Source organism: Aulonocara stuartgranti (genome assembly GCF_965226115.1).
Source record: "Aulonocara stuartgranti genome assembly, chromosome: 20".
Classification (NCBI taxonomy): Eukaryota; Metazoa; Chordata; class Actinopteri; order Cichliformes; family Cichlidae; genus Aulonocara; species Aulonocara stuartgranti.
The window spans coordinates 30013819-30033623 of NC_138956.1; the positions used below are offsets into that span (position 1 = coordinate 30013819).

The 19805-nt window shown below is 39.1% G+C and overlaps 1 protein-coding gene across 6 annotated transcripts; it reads right to left on the minus strand.

Annotated features, from left to right (window-relative positions):
- Positions 1–898: 898 nt before the first annotated feature.
- Positions 899–18874, minus strand: LOC309696974 (scavenger receptor cysteine-rich domain-containing protein DMBT1-like). Of its 6 annotated transcripts, none has more exons than XM_082518531.1 (16): positions 18760–18873; positions 14409–14486; positions 13210–13641; positions 12582–12902; positions 12084–12422; positions 10717–11136; positions 10080–10400; positions 8714–9133; positions 7356–7775; positions 6719–7039; positions 5371–5790; positions 4741–5061; positions 3438–3857; positions 2499–2612; positions 2060–2103; positions 899–1915 (listed from the first exon to the last, which is right to left on the minus strand). In XM_082518531.1, the coding sequence occupies exons 1-16, from the start codon at positions 18797–18799 to the stop codon at positions 1874–1876; spliced, it is 4473 nt and encodes a 1490-aa protein (XP_082374657.1). In that variant the 5' UTR covers positions 18800–18873; the 3' UTR covers positions 899–1873. The 6 variants fall into 6 exon arrangements, with proteins under 6 accessions (XP_082374657.1, XP_082374658.1, XP_082374656.1 ...); XM_082518532.1 differs by having other exon boundaries at positions 12084–12419; positions 13210–13644; XM_082518530.1 differs by having other exon boundaries at positions 13210–13644; positions 18760–18872.
- Positions 18875–19805: the final 931 nt, after the last annotated feature.

The following is a 19805-nucleotide window of genomic DNA, read 5'->3' on the forward strand; positions in this document are numbered from 1 at the left end:
GGCTACAGATCCAACAATAGACTATATAAATTGTTGTAAGAACAATATAATCCTGAAAAAAGAGGCTATTAATTTCCCAAATATTAAACCACGTCACTAAAAAAGTTAGAGATTGCATCAATAAAAAGTAGAGACTTACTTGGTGATTCTGATAGTGTGAAAATTAATTTGAAGCCATTTCAGTTGGTTCTCAGAAATGTTTGTGACTGATGTCTGCTTCTTTATTGAAACGCTGCTCGGTGAATTAACCGATGCACGGTGCCCTTTTTTCCCAAACGTCACACAGTTTGCAAGTTATGGTGAATATCTAAAATCATTCTTACACCAGAGGTAACATGTCTGTAACACATCCTATTGAGAACAAGGACTTCAGGGATGTTGCCACTAACATGTGTAGTGAGGAAGTGTTTTAAGAAAATTATTTTGAATATGATCAAACCAAAGATATCTTCAAGTCTAGACCCGCATCAGTTTGTAAACAGTGAAGGATGCTATGATAAATATCATTCATTTAATAAAGGAAGCATTCAGAAGATCCAAAAGCCTATGATCAGATTCTATTTGTTGATTTTAGTTCTGCATTTGATTGTTCGTCCATACCTGCAGGCCCAAAACTCTTAAATGTGCCTTAATTATCAAATGTTTTTTATCCCTCTTGACTAGCAGGTGACAACAAGTTAAATGATTCAATTTTTGTGACTTCCCCCTCTCCTTTTCACCATGCATGCTAATCACTATAGTGATAACTGCACTAATAGTTGGCTGTCAAATTCTCTGATGATAAAACTATTTTAAGTCTTCTGCACGCAAATGACTGTGCATCAGCAGTGGTGTCATCATCATCGTTTTATTTTGAACACTGATAAAACTAAAGAAATAACATTTCACCCTAAGGGAATATGGGAAGTACATGTAGATTTATTTTTTTACTGACAAATAAGCTCGGATTCAATTTTCTTCAACGGCTCAAAATGTTTGAAGTGAGATCTAAGGATTTTTTTTATAATACAATGCTTGAAAGTTTGATTAGATATGGGATAGCAGTTGGTGTGGCTTACTTACAGTAAAGTCAAAAGTGCTATGACAATGATAGGAAACAAAGAGCACTAGTCTCACCAAACAAAATATTACAAAATTGTTGTTTATCAGGCTCCTAAAAGTTTTAATGATTCATCCCTTATCCAGTTTTTTCAGAGCTTGAGTTTTTACCCTCAGGGACTGTAAAACAAACTGCTAAAAGCTCTCATCAATCCCAGCATCTTTTGCACATAAGGACTCAGTGCACTTTGAAAGCTCTGGAGCCACATCATCCTGTACTTAAATGTTTCCTGGAGTTTAATTATGGGAAACTATCAGTGATGAATGAATGAATTATTAACATATTTATTAATTGAATTTTGGTGCTGGCTTTATTGTGTGAATACTTCTATGCACAGCACTATTTGTACAAATTAAATTTCACATGTGGGATAATAAAGTTTATTCGTATCTCTTATTGTAGCCATCCATCCATGTTCGTTTCTGCGCAGGCCACTGTTGATGGCCATTATTAATGCTGTGGAGAGGATAACAATGACAAGCCTAACAAATGGATTCTGAGTCAACTCATCCTTGCTTTTATGTATGTTTTATGTGCCTGACTGGCCAGTGTCAGTGTTACTGGTCTGGCCTAGTAAGGGCAAGGGAAGTGACATGGTTAGTTCTTACAGAACAATTGACCATGGTTCTAGATAAGACATGAAACCCCCAAACACATTTCTATTCATCGGAAGGAATGTATGATAATTTGCTATTTAGTGTGTGTGACAGTAGAGTCCAGTAGGTTTGGTCCTGGTTCCTGCTGGCTGGATCAATGCTCTAGTTGGTCGAGACTTTACGTGTGGAGGACTGTAGAATATTTTTCAGTAAGAGCAATCTGGGGAAAAAACAAACAAGCAAAAAACAACAAAATTCAGAATTCTGAACTTTTTATGAACCAGTGAAATGTGTTAATTTCTTCACAGTGCAGCATAAAGAGCCTACAAATGACAGTGAAATTAAACAAATATAAATGAATCACCTCAGTTTGGCTTTGGGTTGAGTTTCTTCTATACCTAGAGAAACCTATAGAAAAGAGACAAAGACGTGTTATGTTATAGCTTTGCTCATTTTTGTGGTGTTAGGTCGGATCTTATCCTGTTGGAAAAGAAGTGGGGCAGGTTAGCAGTCAAACGATTCCACGAGAATACTTAATTAAAAAAAGAAATACTACTTTTGTCTGACCTCTTGTTCAGAAGGGGCCACAACAACAGGAAGCTGCACATGTTTAATTTGTCAGTTTTTACACTAGATGCCATTCCCGACACAATCCCAAGAATGATTTGTGACTCCGGCTGGAGTTGAAGTAGTAACCTTTCCCTTGCTGAACAATGGTGTAAACCACTACACTGTGGAGCCACATAAAATCCTTTTGATTAATAATTCTTTAAAAAAGCATATAAGGCTGGATCAGAACTCACCACGATAGCCCGTTGCCGTCTTTTTGTAGATGAGCAAAAGAACAAGAAGTAACAGAAGAACTGCCACTACCACAGATACAATAACCAAAAGTGGAGAGAAACCTGTATGAGAGACTGAAAAAAATGGGACAATTAAATAACGTCACTTATAAAAGTTATTGGTTAAAATTACATAGAAAAAACATCAATATAAATTTTGAAAATGGCAGAAAGATTTTGAATATGAGATGTTTTCTTATAAAGAGCAACTACATATTAAAATGTAGCATTTTAATTAATTACTGTTTTTAAGAAATCTACTCTGCAGACTAAACTCGCTTAGTGAGAAGAGAGCCATAACCTTAAATTCAGTAGTCTCGTTAAAACTGATGTTGGGGATGGGGAGCTGATACGATTCAATGAAAAGTGAGCTGAAAATAACCTGAAAGGAGTAAATCGCAGCTGAGATGTAAATTTCATCTCAAGATTAATTTATATAAATAACAACAGTAAAAGAAGCAGGAACAAAAGAGCTGTGAAAGAAAAAACATTTAATGCAATAAAACTTGTAGATAAACCTTTAACCTCCTAGGACCTGGCGTCCACATATGCGAACATCACTTTTTGGGTTATTTAGACCAAAATACTAAATTTTGCTCTGCAAGGGCCATTTACATATCCACGAACAAGGACATTATACTGCTAGTATTCTATCAACATTTCAAACGAATATCCTCAGATATGGCTCTTACTTTTCTTAAAAACAAAAATAAGGTAAAAAAGAATAATAAAAATCTGCTAATTCTTTATTTTTGCATTCATCGGGCCCCGATATGCCTAAATATCAAAGAGAAATTAAAAATGCATGCCGTGGAAGAGTTCAGGTCTTAGGAGGTTAATGTAGATCAAACATAATATTTCCATATTGGTAAAATAAACTCTCCAGCTGCTCAAATTTACCTTCACAGATGACACCAGCATCTTCTTTGTGGCTGCAGTCGTGAGATCCATACCCTGAGTGGTGGCACTCAGGCAAGTTGGCTTCTCTTCCCGTGCATGCTACATCATGCATCCAGATGGGCCCTGTGCCAGCACCAAATTGTGTATTAGTTGGCATGGAGAGGACCCTACCACAGCCCAGCTGCCTACATACCACCTGAGCATCCTCCAGGCCCCAAGAATCATCACACACTGTCCCCCACTGCCCACTGTGGAAGATCTCCACCCTGCCAGAGCAGGAGTCGTAACCCCTATTTACCAGGCGGACCTCCCCCTCAACTCCTGTGCTGTTGTCCACTGCTGTTGAACCAGTGACATTAACCGGAAAAGCTGGAGAGGTCTGTGTTCTTGAAGCAGGTGTGGAATAAGGAAATCCAGGGTCTGTTTGCAATTAAAAAAGAAATACAAGTAAATAATAATTGTAGAGCTGTGAAACAGTTTGAGAACAACATTTTAAAAATTAATTTGTTAGCGTGTATTCATACTTAAAATGTATCAATTCAGAGAAAAATTTTACATTACACATTTGAGTTTTAACAGTTTTATGTGGTGTTTCAAAGTAAAGACATTTGCTGTACTGCTCAAATAAAAAGTCTCAAATAAAAAGTCTGTAGATGAAACGAATGAAAGATTATCTTGATTTCATTAAATGTTCTGCAGGATTTTCTTAATTGAAGAGACAATAATGGAAACATCAGTATAATATCAACTTAAATTAATAGGTGGACGTCCTGCCAAAGAAGTATTTTTTTTGTTTTTCAATAATAAATGATGCATCTACATTTCATGACTTTAACTAAAATGCAGTGATTGGGTTGTTTCAATGAAATATTTCAGGAGAACCAACAGAATCATGGAAGTTTCAACAGAGTTTTATGAATATTCCTTCTCCCTTAAAAATAGCTTCATGTTTCATGGTGAATTGTCTGCCACAAGAGGACATGATTATATGAAAACCCTTATTTTTTGCATTCAAATGAAATCAAGGTAATTTTTCTGACCACATTTGAGATGGATGTAGTCAGCTTCTGAGGAGGAGTATGCTAAAGTATATAACATGATATGTTCTCTTACATCTAGGTGGCGCTCTAACGATTGACAAATATTGATGTTTAATGACAAAATATTTAATATAACAAAACCTGTGGGTAGCACAGTTTGAAGTAAATAAAACATAATATTTCTATTATTGTATAATAAATTTTACAGCATAGACACAGAGTAAAAAAATGTAACCTCAGTGATGCCACCTTCTCAAATTTACCTTGACAGATGACACCGGCGTCTTCATTGTGGCCACAGTTGTGAGATCCTAACCCTGAGTGTCGACACTCAAACAGGTTGGATTCCCGGCCTGTGCATCCAACCTCATCCATCCAGATGGGCCCTGTGCCTTGCCCAAATTGCGCATTAGTTGGTGCTGAGAGGACCCTACCACAGCCCAGCTGCCTACATACCACCTGAGCATCCTCCTGGCCCCAAGAATCATCACACACTGTCCCCCACTGGCCTCTGTGGAAGATCTCCACCCTGCCAGAGCAGGAGCCGTAATTGCCATTAACCAAGCGAACATTCCTTTGAGTTTCTGTGATAAAAGGGATTACATACAAAAAATAAAGAAATGCAAGAATACAATGATAATTTTAGAATGAGCCCCTATGAACTGCAGATTAACATTGCAAATTACCCAATTTAAACTCCACATTCCTTCAACTTTAAATGTTTAACAAAATTGAAGCATTCAATGTCAAAGAGCCTGTAGGTAAAATATTTTAGTATAAAGTGAATATAAATGTGTAATAGTTGGTCACTGAAAACCTCTCAGTTAAAATTTTATCAGGGACAAACAGTCAAACACGTACAAACTTGAGTCCATCCGCCTTCTCAAATTTACCTTCACAGATGACACCAGCGTCTTCATTGTGGCCGCAGTTGTGAGATCCAAACCTTGACTGGCGACACTCGAGTAGGTTGGATTCCCTCCCTGTGCATGACACCTCATCCATCCAGATGGGCCCTGTGCCTTGTCCAAATCGTGCTTTAGTTGGTGCTGAGATGACCCTACCACAGCCCAGCTGCCTACATACAACCTGAGCATCCTCCTGGCCCCAAGAATCATCACACACTGTCCCCCACTGGCCACTGTGGAAGATCTCCACCCTGCCAGAGCAGGAGCCATAAATCCTATTTACCAGGCGGACCTCCCCCTCAACTCCTGTGCTGTTGTCCACTGCTGTTGAACCAGTGACATTAACCCGAAAAGCTGGAGAGGTCTGTGTTCTTGACGCAGGTGTGGAATAAGGAAATCCAGGGTCTGTTTGCAATTAAAAAAGAAATACACATAAATAATAATAACAGTGCAGCTGTGCTGAACCAATTTCGTTAAAAACAGTTTGAAAACTAGATTGGTTTTTAATTAATTTGTTAGCGTGTACTCATATTTAAAATGTATCAATTCAGAGACAAATTTGACATTACACTTTTGGGTTTTAACAGTTTCATGTGGTATTGCAAAGTAAAGACATTAGCTGTACTTTCACAGAGAAACCCTCCCAGCAAAAAAGCAAATATAAAGTCTGTAGATGAAACGAATGAAAGATTATCTTGATCTTTTTAAACGTTCTGCAGGAATTTGTTAATTGAAGAGACAATAATGGAAACATCAGTATAATATCAACTTAAATTAATAGGTGGACGTCCTGCCAAAGAAGTATTTTTTTTTGTTTTTCAATAATAAATGATGCATCTAAATTTCATGACTTTAACTAAAATGCAGTGATTGGGTTGTTTCAATGAAATATTTCAGGAGAACCAACAGAATCATGCAAGTTTACAAACAAGTTTTATGAATATTCAAGTTTTCCTTCTCCCTTAAAAATAGCTTCATGTTTCATGGTGAATTGTCTGTCACCAGAGGACATGATTATATGAAAACCCTTATTTTTTGCATTCAGAGGAAATCAAGGTAATTTTTCTGACCACATTTGAGATGGATGTAGTCAGCTTCTGAGGAGGAGTATGCTAAAGTATATAACATGATATGTTCTCTTACATCTAGGTGGCGCTCTAACGATTGACAAATATTGATGTTTAATGACAAAATATTTAATATAACAAAACCTGTGGGTAGCACAGTTTGAAGTAAACAAAACATAGTATTTCTATTATTGTATAATAAACTTTACAGCATAGACACAGAGTAAAAAAATGTAACCTCAGTGATGCCACCTTCTCAAATTTACCTTGACAGATGACACCAGCGTCTTCACTGTGGCTGCAGTCATGAGATCCTAACCCTGAGTGTCGACACTCAAACAGGTTGGATTCCCTGCCTGTGCATCCAACCTCATCCATCCAGATGGGCCCTGTGCCTTGCCCAAATCGTGCTTTAGTTGGTGCAGAGAGGACCCTACCACAGCCCAGCTGCCTACATACAACCTGAGCATCCTCCTGGCCCCAAGAATCATCACACACTGTCCCCCACTGGCCTCTGTGGAGGATCTCCACCCTGCCAGAGCAGGAGCCATGTCCTCCATTAACCAAGCGAACATTTACCTGAATTTCTGTGTTAAAAAGAAATACATACAAAAAATAAAGAAATGCAAGGACTCAATAATTATTTTGGGATGATTCACTGTAAACTGCAGATCAACATTGCAATTCACCCAGTTTAACCAACACTTTCCTTCATTTTTAAATGTTTAACAGAATGGAAGTATTTAATGTCAAAGAGCCTGTAGGTAACAAAATTTATTGTCAACAAAACACTATTTTTTTTACAGTAATTGTTTGTGGCTTAAAACCTCTCAGTTAAAATTTTATCGGGGACAAAAGGTCCAACAGGTGGACACCTAAGTGAATCCTACTTCTCAAATTTACCTTCACAGATGACACCGGCGTCTTCATTGTGGCCACAGTTGTGAGATCCTAACCCTGAGTGTCGACACTCAAACAGGTTGGATTCCCAGCCTGTGCAATGCACATCATCCATCCAGATGGGCCCTGTGCCTGCACCAAATCGTGCATTAGTTGGTATGGACAGGACCCTACCACAGCCCAGCTGCCTACATACCACCTGAGCATCTTCCTGGCCCCAAGAATCATCACACACTGTCCCCCACTGGCCTCTGTGGAGGATCTCCACCCTGCCAGAGCAGGAGCCATGAATGCTATTTACCAGGCGGACCTCCCCCTCAACTCCTGTGCTGTTGTCCACTGCTGTTGAACCAGTGACATTAACCCGAAAAGCTGGAGAGGTCTGTGTTCTTGATGCAGGTGTGGAATAAGGAAATCCAGGGTCTGTTTGCAATTAAAAAATACAAATAAGTAATAATAGTGCAGCTGTGCTGAAGGAATGTTGTTAAAAACAGTTTAAGAACAATATTTTTTAAAATTTATTTGTTAGTGTGTATTAAAATTTAAAATGAATCAATTTGAAGAAAACATTAAGATTACACATTTGAGTTTCAACAGTTTTGTGTGCTATGGTAAAACACAAGGATTTGTGTTTGTTGTACTTTCACAGAGAAACCCCCACAACAATAACTCAAATAAAAAGTCTGTAGATAAAACGATTTAAAGATTATCTTAATCTTTTTAAATATTCAGCGGGAATTTGTTAATGAAAGAGGCAGTGATGGAACCACCAGTATAATATCAACTTAAATTAATAATGGCGTACATCCTCTTGGGTCTACGTTATTGTACAAATTTTTTTTTCTTTTTCAATAATCAACGAGGCCTCTGAATTTCATGACTATAACTAAAATGCAGTGATTGGGTTGTTTCAATGAAATATTTCAGGAGAACCAACAGAATCATGGACGCTTCAACCAAGTTTTATGAATATTCAAGTTTTCCTTCTCTCTTAACAATAACTTCATGTTTTGTGGTGAATTGTCTGCCACTAGAGGACATCATTATATGAACACCCATAATTTTTGCATTCAGAAAAAAGCTTAAGATCATTTTTCTGACCACATTTGAGATGGATGTAGTCAGCTTCTGAGGAGTATGCTAAAGTATATAACATGATATGTTCTCTTACATCTAGGTGGCGCTCTAACGATTGACAAATATTGATGTTTAATGACAAAATATTTAATATAACAAAACCTGTGGGTAGCACAGTTTGAAGTAAACAAAACATAGTATTTCAATTATTGTATAATAAACTTTACAGCATAGACACAGAGTAAAAAAATGTAACCTCAGTGATGCCACCTTCTCAAATTTACCTTGACAGATGACACCGGCGTCTTCATTGTGGCCACAGTTGTGAGATCCTAACCCTGAGTGGCGACACCCGAATAGGTTGGATTCCCAGCCTGTGCATCCAACCTCATCCATCCAGATGGGCCCTGTGCCTTGCCCAAATTGTGCATTAGTTGGTGCAGAGAGGACCCTACCACAGCCCAGCTGCCTACATACCACCTGAGCATCCCTCAGGCCCCAAGAATCATCACACACTGTCCCCCACTGGCCTCTGTGGAAGATCTCCACCCTGCCAGAGCAGGAGCCATGAATGCTATTTACCAGGCGGACCTCCCCCTCAACTCCTGTGCTGTTGTCCACTGCTGTTGAACCGGTGACATTAACCCGAAAAGCTGGAGAGGTCTGTGTTCTTGACGCAGGTGTGGAATAAGGAAATCCAGGGTCTGTTTGCAATTAAAAAATACAAATAAGTAATAATAGTGCAGCTGTGCTGAAGGAATGTTGTTAAAAACAGTTTAAGGACAATATTTTTTAAAATTAATTTGTTAGTGTGTATTAAAATTTAAAATGAATCAATTTGAAGAAAACATTAAGATTACACATTTGAGTTTCAACAGTTTTGTGTGCTATGGTAAAACACAAGGATTTGTGTTTGTTGTACTTTCACAGAGAAACCCCCACAACAATAACTCAAATAAAAAGTCTGTAGATGAAACGATTTAAAGATTATCTTAATCTTTTTAAATATTCAGCGGGAATTTGTTAATGAAAGAGGCAGTGATGGAACCACCAGTATAATATCAACTTAAATTAATAATGGCGTACATCCTCTTGGGTCTACGTTATTGTACAAAAAAGATTTTTTTTCTTTTTCAATAATCAATGAGGCCTCTGAATTTCATGACTATAACTAAAATGCAGTGATTGGGTTGTTTCAATGAAATATTTCAGGAGAACCAACAGAATCATGGACGCTTCAACCAAGTTTTATGAATATTCAAGTTTTCCTTCTCTCTTAACAATAACTTCATGTTTTGTGGTGAATTGTCTGCCACTAGAGGACATCATTATATAAACACCCATAATTTTTGCATTCAGAAAAAAGCTTAAGATCATTTTTCTGACCACATTTGAGATGGATGTAGTCAGCTTCTGAGGAGGAGTATGCTAAAGTATATAACATGATATGTTCTCTTACAGCTAGGTGGCGCTCTAACGATTGACAAATATTGATGTTTAATGAGAAAAAAAATTAATATAACAAAACCTGTGGGTAGCAGACTTTAATGTAAACAAAACATAATATTTCTATTATTGTATAATAAACCTGGCAGCATAGACACAGAGTAAAAAAATGTAACCTCAGTGATGCCACCTTCTCAAATTTACCTTGACAGATGACACCGGCGTCTTCATTGTGGCCACAGTTGTGAGATCCTAACCCTGAGTGTCGACACTCAAACAGGTTGGATTCCCAGCCTGTGCATCCAACCTCATCCATCCAGATGGGCCCTGTGCCTGCACCAAATCGTGCATTAGTTGATGCAGAGAGGACCCTACCACAGCCCAGCTGCCTACATACCACCTGAGCATCCTCCTGGCCCCAAGAATCATCACACACTGTCCCCCACTGGCCTCTGTGGAGGATCTCCACCCTGCCAGAGCAGGAGCCATAATTGCCATTAACCAAGCGAACATTCCCTTGAGTTTCTGTGATAAAAGGGATTACATACAAAAAATAAAGAAATGCAAGGACTCAATAATTATTTTGGGATGATTCACTGTAAACTGCAGATCAACATTGCAATTCACCCAGTTTAACTAACACTTTCCTTCATTTTTAAATGTTTAACAGAATGGAAGTATTTAATGTCAAAGAGCCTGTAGGTAACAAAATTTAGTGTCAACAAAACACTATTTTTTTTACAGTAATTGTTTGTGGCTTAAAACCTCTCAGTTAAAATTTTATCGGGGACCAAAGGTCCAACAGGTGGACACCTAAGTGAATCCTACTTCTCAAATTTACCTTCACAGATGACACCGGCGTCTTCATTGTGGCCACAGTTGTGAGATCCTAACCCTGAGTGTCGACACTCAAATAGGTTGGATTCCCAGCCTGTGCATCCAACCTCATCCATCCAGATGGGCCCTGTGCCTGCACCAAATCGTGCATTAGTTGATGCAGAGATGACCCTACCACAGCCCAGCTGCCTACATACCACCTGAGCATCCTCCTGGCCCCAAGAATCATCACACACTGTCCCCCACTGGCCTCTGTGGAGGATCTCCACCCTGCCAGAGCAGGAGCCATGAATGCTATTTACCAGGCGGACCTCCCCCTCAACTCCTGTGCTGTTGTCCACTGCTGTTGAACCAGTGACATTAACCCGAAAAGCTGGAGAGGTCTGTGTTCTTGACGCAGGTGTGGAATAAGGAAATCCAGGGTCTGTTTGCAATTAAAAAATACAAATAAGTAATAATAGTGCAGCTGTGCTGAAGGAATGTTGTTAAAAACAGTTTAAGGACAATATTTTTTAAAATTAATTTGTTAGTGTGTATTAAAATTTAAAATGAATCAATTTGAAGACAACATTGAGATTACACATTTGAGTTTCAACAGTTTTGTGTGCTATGGTAAAACACAAGGATTTGTGTTTGTTGTACTTTCACAGAGAAACCCCCACAACAATAACTCAAATAAAAAGTCTGTAGATAAAACGATTTAAAGATTATCTTAATCTTTTTAAATATTCAGCGGGAATTTGTTAATGAAAGAGGCAGTGATGGAACCACCAGTATAATATCAACTTAAATTAATAATGGCGTACATCCTCTTGGGTCTACGTCATTGTACAAAAAAATTTTTTTTTTCTTTTTCAATAATCAACGAGGCCTCTGAATTTCATGACTATAACTAAAATGCAGTGATTGGGTTGTTTCAATGAAATATTTCAGGAGAACCAACAGAATCATGGATGCTTCAACCAAGTTTTATGAATATTCAAGTTTTCCTTCTCTCTTAACAATAACTTCATGTTTTGTGGTGAATTGTCTGCCACTAGAGGACATCATTATATAAACACCCATAATTTTTGCATTCAGAAAAAAGCTTAAGATCATTTTTCTGACCACATTTGAGATGGATGTAGTCAGCTTCTGAGGAGGAGTATGCTAAAGTATATAACATGATATGTTCTCTTACAGCTAGGTGGCGCTCTAACGATTGACAAATATTGATGTTTAATGACAAAATATTTAATATAACAAAACCTGTGGGTAGCACAGTTTGAAGTAAATAAAACATAATATTTCTATTATTGTATAATAAACTTTACAGCATAGACACAGAGTAAAAAAACTGTAACCTCCGTGATGCCACCTTCTCAAATTTACCTTGACAGATGACACCAGCGTCTTCACTGTGGCTGCAGTCATGAGATCCTAACCCTGACTGTCGACACTCAAACAGGTTGGATTCCCAGCCTGTGCAATGCACATCATCCATCCAGATGGGCCCTGTGCCTTGTCCAAATCGTGCTTTAGTTGGTGCTGAGAGGACCCTACCACAGCCCAGCTGCCTACATACCACCTGAGCATCCTCCTGGCCCCAAGAATCATCACACACTGTCCCCCACTGGCCTCTGTGGAAGATCTCCACCCTGCCAGAGCAGGAGCCATAAATGCCATTTACCAGGCGGACCTCCCCCTCAACTGCTGTGCTGTTGTCCACTGCTGTTGAACCAGTGACATTAACAAAATTTAGTGTCAACAAAACACTTTTTTTTTTTTTACAGTAATTGTTTTTGGCTTAAAACCTCTCAGTTAAAATTTTATCGGGGACAAAAGGTCCAACAGGTGGACACCTAAGTGAATCCTACTTCTCAAATTTACCTTCACAGATGACACCGGCGTCTTCTTTGTGGCTGCAGTCATGAGATCCAAACCCTGAGTGATGACACTCGAATAGGTTGATTTCCCCTCCTGTGCATCCAACCTCATCCATCCAGATAGGCCCTGTGCCTTGTCCAAATTGTGTATTAGTTGGTGCAGAGAGGACCCTACCACAACCCAGCTGCCTACATACCACCTGAGCATCCCTCAGGCCCCAAGAATCATCACACACTGTCCCCCATTGCCCACTGTGGAAGATCTCCACCCTGCCAGAGCAGGAGCCGTTTCCTCCATTAACCAAGCGAACATTTTCTTGAATTTCTGTGTTAAAAAGAAATACATACAAAATATAAAATCTGGGACTCAATAATAATTTTTGTGATAAGGCACTGTATACTGTAAAACAACACTGCAAACTACCCAGTTTAAACTATACTTTCCTTCCACTTGAATGTTTAACAAAATGGTAGTATTCAATGTCAAAGAGCCTGTAGGTAAAATATTGTAGTGTAAAGTAAAAATAATTGTATAATAGTTGGTCACTGAAAACCAGTGACCAGTTGAAATTATATCAGGGACATACAGTCAAACAGGTGGAACCTCAGGCTTGCCACCTTCTCAAATTTACCTTGACAGATGACACCAGTATCTTCACTGTGGCGGCAGTTGTGAGATCCAAACCCTGAGTGGCGACACTCAGAAAGCTTGGATTCCCTCCCTGTGCATGACACCTCATCCATCCAGATGGTTCCTGTGCCTTGTCCAATTTGTGCATTAGTTGGTATGGACAGGACCCTACCACAGCCCAGCTGCCTACATACCACCCGAGCATCCTCCAGGCCCCAGGAATCATCACACACTGTCCCCCACTGCCCACTGTGGAAGATCTCGACCCTGCCAGAGCAGGAGCCGTAACCCCTATTTACCAAGCGGACCTCCCCCTCAACTCCTGTGCTGTTGTCCACTGCTGTTGAACCAGTGACATTAACCGGAACAGATGGAGAGGTCTGTGGTCTTGAAGTAGTTGTGGATAAACCAAAGCCCAGATCTGTTGAGTTCACTTCTGTTTGACATTAAAAAAGAAATACAAATAAATAATAGTAGTGCAGCAATGATGCTTGAACCATATTTTTTATAAACAGTTTATTTTATTTTGACCAGTATTACGCAGTAATAGACACTCTGGTCCATAGGGTTTATGTCATGCTTTGCCTCTTGCAAGCATGATATTGGTTGTATGAATTATCAAATTACGCACCGAATATCACCAAAATAGCAATTGCAGCAATTGCCTTTCCAAGGACTACACATTTTGCAAAATACTGGAGCATAGGATCCACACCTGTTTGAGTTTATACATCTCACTTTTATTCTTTGCTTTAAGCACATTTCTGACTATCACGCACTTTCACATTATGATGGTGCATTGGTGGCAATTTGGAGTACAAGAGTGTGTGAAGCCTGGGACAGATTTAACAACATAGATTCCAAGGTTTTCTGGCAAAAAATAAATAAATAAATTAAAAATCGTAAGATGAACAATTTAAATTTTCCAAGGTGTTGAACTGACCGCAGATCATTTTATAAAATCTCAAGTAGAAATCTGTAAAAGTAAAGTACCAGAAAATTGCTAAAATTCAGCCAAATATCATAATAATAATAATAATAATAATAATAATAATAATGAACACAAACAAGAGGAAGTGAATTTTACCCATTCCCCCAAAAGCAGAAGATGCATAAAAGATATCAATAAAGAAAGGAATGGGCACTCAGGGAATGCTTGTATATTGGGCCCTGAGTTCTGTGCTACAGCCCAATATCCACCTGTGGTGTTTCGTCCATCCATTTCTGTATGGTTGGGAGTTTCTGGATTGGCAAGACAAGTGATTCCATCCTGAAGATCTGTTAAAAAGATAAGCAATCAGTAGTTACTGTCCTGTTAAATACACATTAAAATATAATATTTATACTTTAATTGAATATTTACTTTATTTTATTGTGATAAAGTTTTAAAATTAGTTGTTAAACTTGCTATATTTTCACTTAATTATTTGAATTTGCAAAAATCAAAACTTTGTGATCCTTCCCTACACAAACCATCTACTGATAATGATTATGTTAAAAGGTTGTGAAGAAGAAATTAGGATTTGAGTTTGTTTGTGATGACATCTTCTTCAGCTTTTTCTACACTTGTTAAATTAGGCTTTTGAACTTGTTTAAACATTTGAAATTGGGTATTTATTTATTTATTTTTGTTGTGTTGCAGCTGGATAGTGTAGTGGTAAGACTACATGCCTTTGGAATGGGAGTCGTGGGCTACTGTATCCTGTAAGCGTCCCTAGGCTAGACCCCCGCATGCTAACCAAGAATGAGCGAGAGACAGAGTAACCAGGACACACTGATGAGAAGTGGGCTACTAGAAGAAGATGGTATAAGTGCGCAAGAGATGAAAATTGGGCGCTGTTGGAATGCTACTGCGCAAGTAACCCCAGCAGAAGGGGTTACATGAATAGGACAAGGGACCTATGGAATCTTCGATACCCAGCATCCAGATTGATGATGAAACAACTAGTAGCTCAGTGTTCTAAAATTCGGAAGAAGGTACTGCTCTCATGGCTAGAGATTGATGAGGTACAACACAATGCTACGGCAAGCGGCACCAGGACGACAGGTCAGGGAGGAGATATCATCATCACCCCCACCCGAGTTTGGGTACCAAGCCCCAAGTGCGATGGAAGACGACGCATTGTGAGAGGAACTAACCTGAAAGATGGCATCATGGCAAAACTTGAAACCTGGACCCTCCGTAGCCTATTACCAAGGCTACGTGAAGTACCCCCTGAGGATCTACTAGATGATGTGAATGCAGCGCTGCCACAATTACCAAGACTAACCAGTTGACCAAAGCAGCAGTGATCAGTGAGTGATCAGCCACAAGGAGCAGTACCCTCCATGGAGAAGGAGACTAGACTGCAGAAAGGTAGAATGAAGAAGGTGCCTAACAAGTACAGCACGCTGTGAAACTGCCGAGCAAAGAGGTATACCAGAAAAAAAGAAGGCAGGAGAATAAACCAGTTGTTCTCCACAGAACCATCCAAGGTGTAGTCGTAGTGGCACGGGAATATAAGAACAACACCACCAAGGCTAGAGACATAGCAATACTGGAGGTGCATATGTGATAAGCGCACAACACATAACTGCAAAGCTCATGAGCACTGCCATTACTGGACCCGAGCATGGTCCAGTAACCATCACATTGGCAGACATCCAAGAAAGTGTCTCCAGAATGAAGAATTGGACATCACCAGGCCCCGACATGATTCACAATTACTGGCTGAAGAATCTGCTTGCACTCCATGAGCGTCTCGCAGTACAAATGAACCAGCTGCTAGTTAATAAGAGACACCAAGAATGGCTAACTGAAGGCCTGACAGTCTTGATCCCCAAGGGTCCGCCAGAACCTGCCTCAGTACCAGATGGAAGCTCCTGTCAGGCATCACAGCGGCTAAGATGAACAGGCACATTCCTCAAAAAGACACATAAAGGAATTGGGAAGAATACCAGAGGAGCAAAGCACCAGCTACTGGTAGACAGAGCACCACCAGGATACACAGCAACGAAATTGGAATGCAATTCGGATTGGAGAAGTGTAGTTGTAAGGTAGTCAGAACTGAGGGGATTGTACTACTAGATGGTAACATTGGCAACATGTATCTAGGAATCCCCACAGGAAAATAGGAACCACAAAGAGGCCGCAGGTAAGCTGCAACCACCAAATACCTGCGGAGGGTCAGGCAAGTCCTGAGAAGTCAGCTGTAATAGAAAGAACAAGATTCGGGCAATCAATACCTATATCCTGCCCGTGACCACATACCCTGCTAGGATAACAATCTGGCCAAAGGAGGAGATAGAAGCCACTGACATCAAGATAAGAAAGGTTCTAGATCATGGATGGAGGGTTTCTGTCACAGTCTGGCAAGGGCAGACTGTATGAATTGAGAAAAGGACCCAAAACGCAGACTCCAAGGAACAGGGAACAGAACTTGAAATGTTAACAAAAGGCGAGCCGTTTAATATGGCTGGTAGAAAAGGTACAAACAAAGGGCAAGGCAAACTGAAGCAAAATTAACACAAACCTAAACTGGGGAATCTAAACAAACAATAAGAAAAACCTAGACAAGAAACTTGGAAGCATGGCATGGCATAGGAAACATGGCGTGGACAACAGACAACCTGACAATCACACACTGAAAACAGAGGACTTAAATACACAGCAGGTGATTAGGGGAAGTGGGAACACATGGAGGAACAGCTGACTGACATGAGCCTAATGACAGGACAAGGGAAGTGAAACTAAATACAATGAACAAAGAACACACGACTCCTTCAAAATAAAACAGGAAACATGAGACAGACATGATAATACAAACTTGATAACATAAGACACGCAGCATGAAACACGAAGGTTGAGGGGAAACTTAAATACAGGGGAAGAAAACACAAGGAGTCTAATAACCAAATGAACTTAGATAACCTAATGAACAAAATAAACTCAAACTTAAAACGCTGGGTCAAAAGACCCAGGATCATGACAGTTTCACCCCAAGACGGAAGGAAGGAGGCCAAGGACTGGTGAGTGTCAGAACCGCTGTTCAGGATAAGACAACAAATATCCACGAGAACATCAGGAAGATGGCCATAACCAACCTTGTGCTTAATGAATACCTCAGCAGTGTTGGGAAGGTTACTTTTAAAATGTATTCCACTACAGATTACAGAATACATGCCCCAAAATGTATTTTGTAACGTATTCCGTTACGTTACTGAATGAGAGTAACGTATTCTGAATACTTTGGATTAGTTCATATATTATCATGCTTTTTACAATTACACAAATGTATTATTGCAGGGTGATTTATTACTATTACTTAAGGTTATTCGCCATATCAATACTAACTAATGTCACGGTACTTTTGGGTCTCATCTTCACACTGGCGCACCCTGCCGTGACAACAAAATTTTTAAATCTTAATATAAAATGAGTAACAGTAGGGTGGACATTGGGTAAGGCTCCACTTTTTTGCAGCGATCTCGCATAGAAAACTATATAAAACAGGTTTGAGGCTCCGAACCGTAAAGCCGTAAAACCATAAAGGGACCTCTGGCTAATACGTCAAGTTCCGTGTCTGGTTCCGTGTCCAGCTCGTAGCTAGATTCTTTAGGGCTATGCCTGTAACGCTCTGCCTATTGCTTCATATTAAATCATTTTTGGAATAACTTTTTAAAATATTTCTTCACGTCATTATGCGGGCCGCAAGTAGGGGTGACATGGGCTGTCAGATTGAGACACAGGCCTTAGAGCCTCTTAATGCGTGTTTGGTTTGGGTTTCCAACGATGTGGAATTACCAAAAATAGAATGGGCATAGCCTAATATATGAAACAGGAAAAGACCGCCGTGTAATCCATTTATTACAACAAAGTAACTGTATTCTGAATACCACCCTTCTAAATGGTAACTGTAACAGAAGACAGTTACTCATATTTTGTATTTTAAATACGTAACGGCAGTACATGTATTCCGTTACTCCTCATACTGTAGAGAAGAGGCACAAGGAGAAGAACCATCATGAAAGGACAGACCCCTGCATGGCATGTAGCACCAGCAGATAGAAGAAGTCAAAGCAGCTTAAACTGATTAATATACCCCACTGCTACTTAACTAACCAGATTAATAAGCCAGAGCTTTAATTAACTTGATGCTATACTCGAATTAAAAGTTTTTTGAGCAGTGGAAATTGTTCTGAGTTTTTCTTTTTATACTGGAGGAAAAACACCAGCGATCTGAAAAATAATTTCTGGGGATGAAACAGGGATGAAAGAACACACCATAAGTAGCACATAGCAGTTGTGCTAAAAGAAATGATATGAACTTACTCCTGGCAGGTTTATATTTATTTATATTAAGTTATCTTTTACTTTTAATGTACTTGGAAGTGGTGTATGTCGTGGTTCACTGCTGACCTATTTTCAACGCCGAATAAATAAAATGAAGAAAGGCTGAATACATGAACTGCTGAAGCAGTTAGTGTTTAAAAATTAACAAAGTTTAAGGATTAATTCATGAGAAAAGAAAAGACAAGTAACACTGAATATTAGAGATGAGAATTTACTCACTTAGGAGGATGAAGCAGATCAAAATGTGATAGACTTTCATCTTGAGTCACTGATGGGTTAATGTTGCTTCTTTTCTTTTTTACTTGCAAACCAGGAACTTCTTACTTCTCTTGTTCTTATGTCCCCCTCCTCCTGACTCCTCCCCTCTGCTTAAGGGTTTACCAACTGCACTGTCAAAGAATAACTGTGTATGAATTAAAGTTATATCTTTTCAAGTTATCCCTCAAAACTTAAATATTCTTTGTTTTCCCTCATTTAGTCGCTACTGAAAACAGGCTGTTTGTGTTGTATTGAATTGCAAAATATTAATTTATCATCTTGCAGTACTGTAGTTTCAACATGTCAAACAGTGAAAACACTTCCTGTCCATTTTCTGTCCAAAACAGCAGTGATTAAAAGATATACCAAGCTGTGGACAGGCACACAGAGAGAAGTTTTGCAATGTCGAATTCAAAGATTCAAAACTGAGGACATAAAGGGATGCACAGGATCAGGAAGAGCTCTCAGGCCGACTCATTAGTTATCAAATACCTAAAGTGTGCCAAGAAAACAAGCTGCGGCCACCTACTGACTTCAAATTATGAGTCTTAGAGACTGCTTCTGAACCAATGACCAAGTCAGTAAATCTGCTTTCAATATCTTGTCTCTGTGTTTGGTGTGCAACTATTAAACACTTTTCACTTCCGCTTTTTACTTTCATCTATGGAATAGATGTGAACTTTGACTACTGCTGTGTGTATTGCATGGTAAATTTAGCTGATCTGATTTTTTTATTGAATCAAAGTTGATAAGTGTGAACAGCAACAATAAAACTAATGAAATGAGATGAAAGATACTAAACATATTTTTATTCTCTCTCTTCTTCCTCTGTAATTCATTTTGCATAATATTATGTGTAAAGAAGCAGGTAGATATGTGCCTTGCTGTGGGAGAGGACGGGCTGAATGTGCATATTTAGCCCACTAGATCAAGGTACTTGCAAACTGTATTGTGCAATTTACTTAAATTTGTTTGTTTGTTTTTTGGAGGGGAGGGGATCCCACTGA

Coding starts and splice junctions, on each gene's coding strand:
- LOC309696974 (XM_082518530.1), bottom strand. CDS start 18,799: ATGAAAGTCTATCACATTTTGATCTGCTTCATCCTCCTAA. Junction 13,645..14,408: donor GGATGGACGAAACACCACAG/GTGGATATTGGG, acceptor AATGTCAAACAG/AAGTGAACTCAACAGATCTG. Junction 3,858..4,740: donor CGCCGGTGTCATCTGTCAAG/GTAAATTTGAGA, acceptor AATTGCAAACAG/ACCCTGGATTTCCTTATTCC.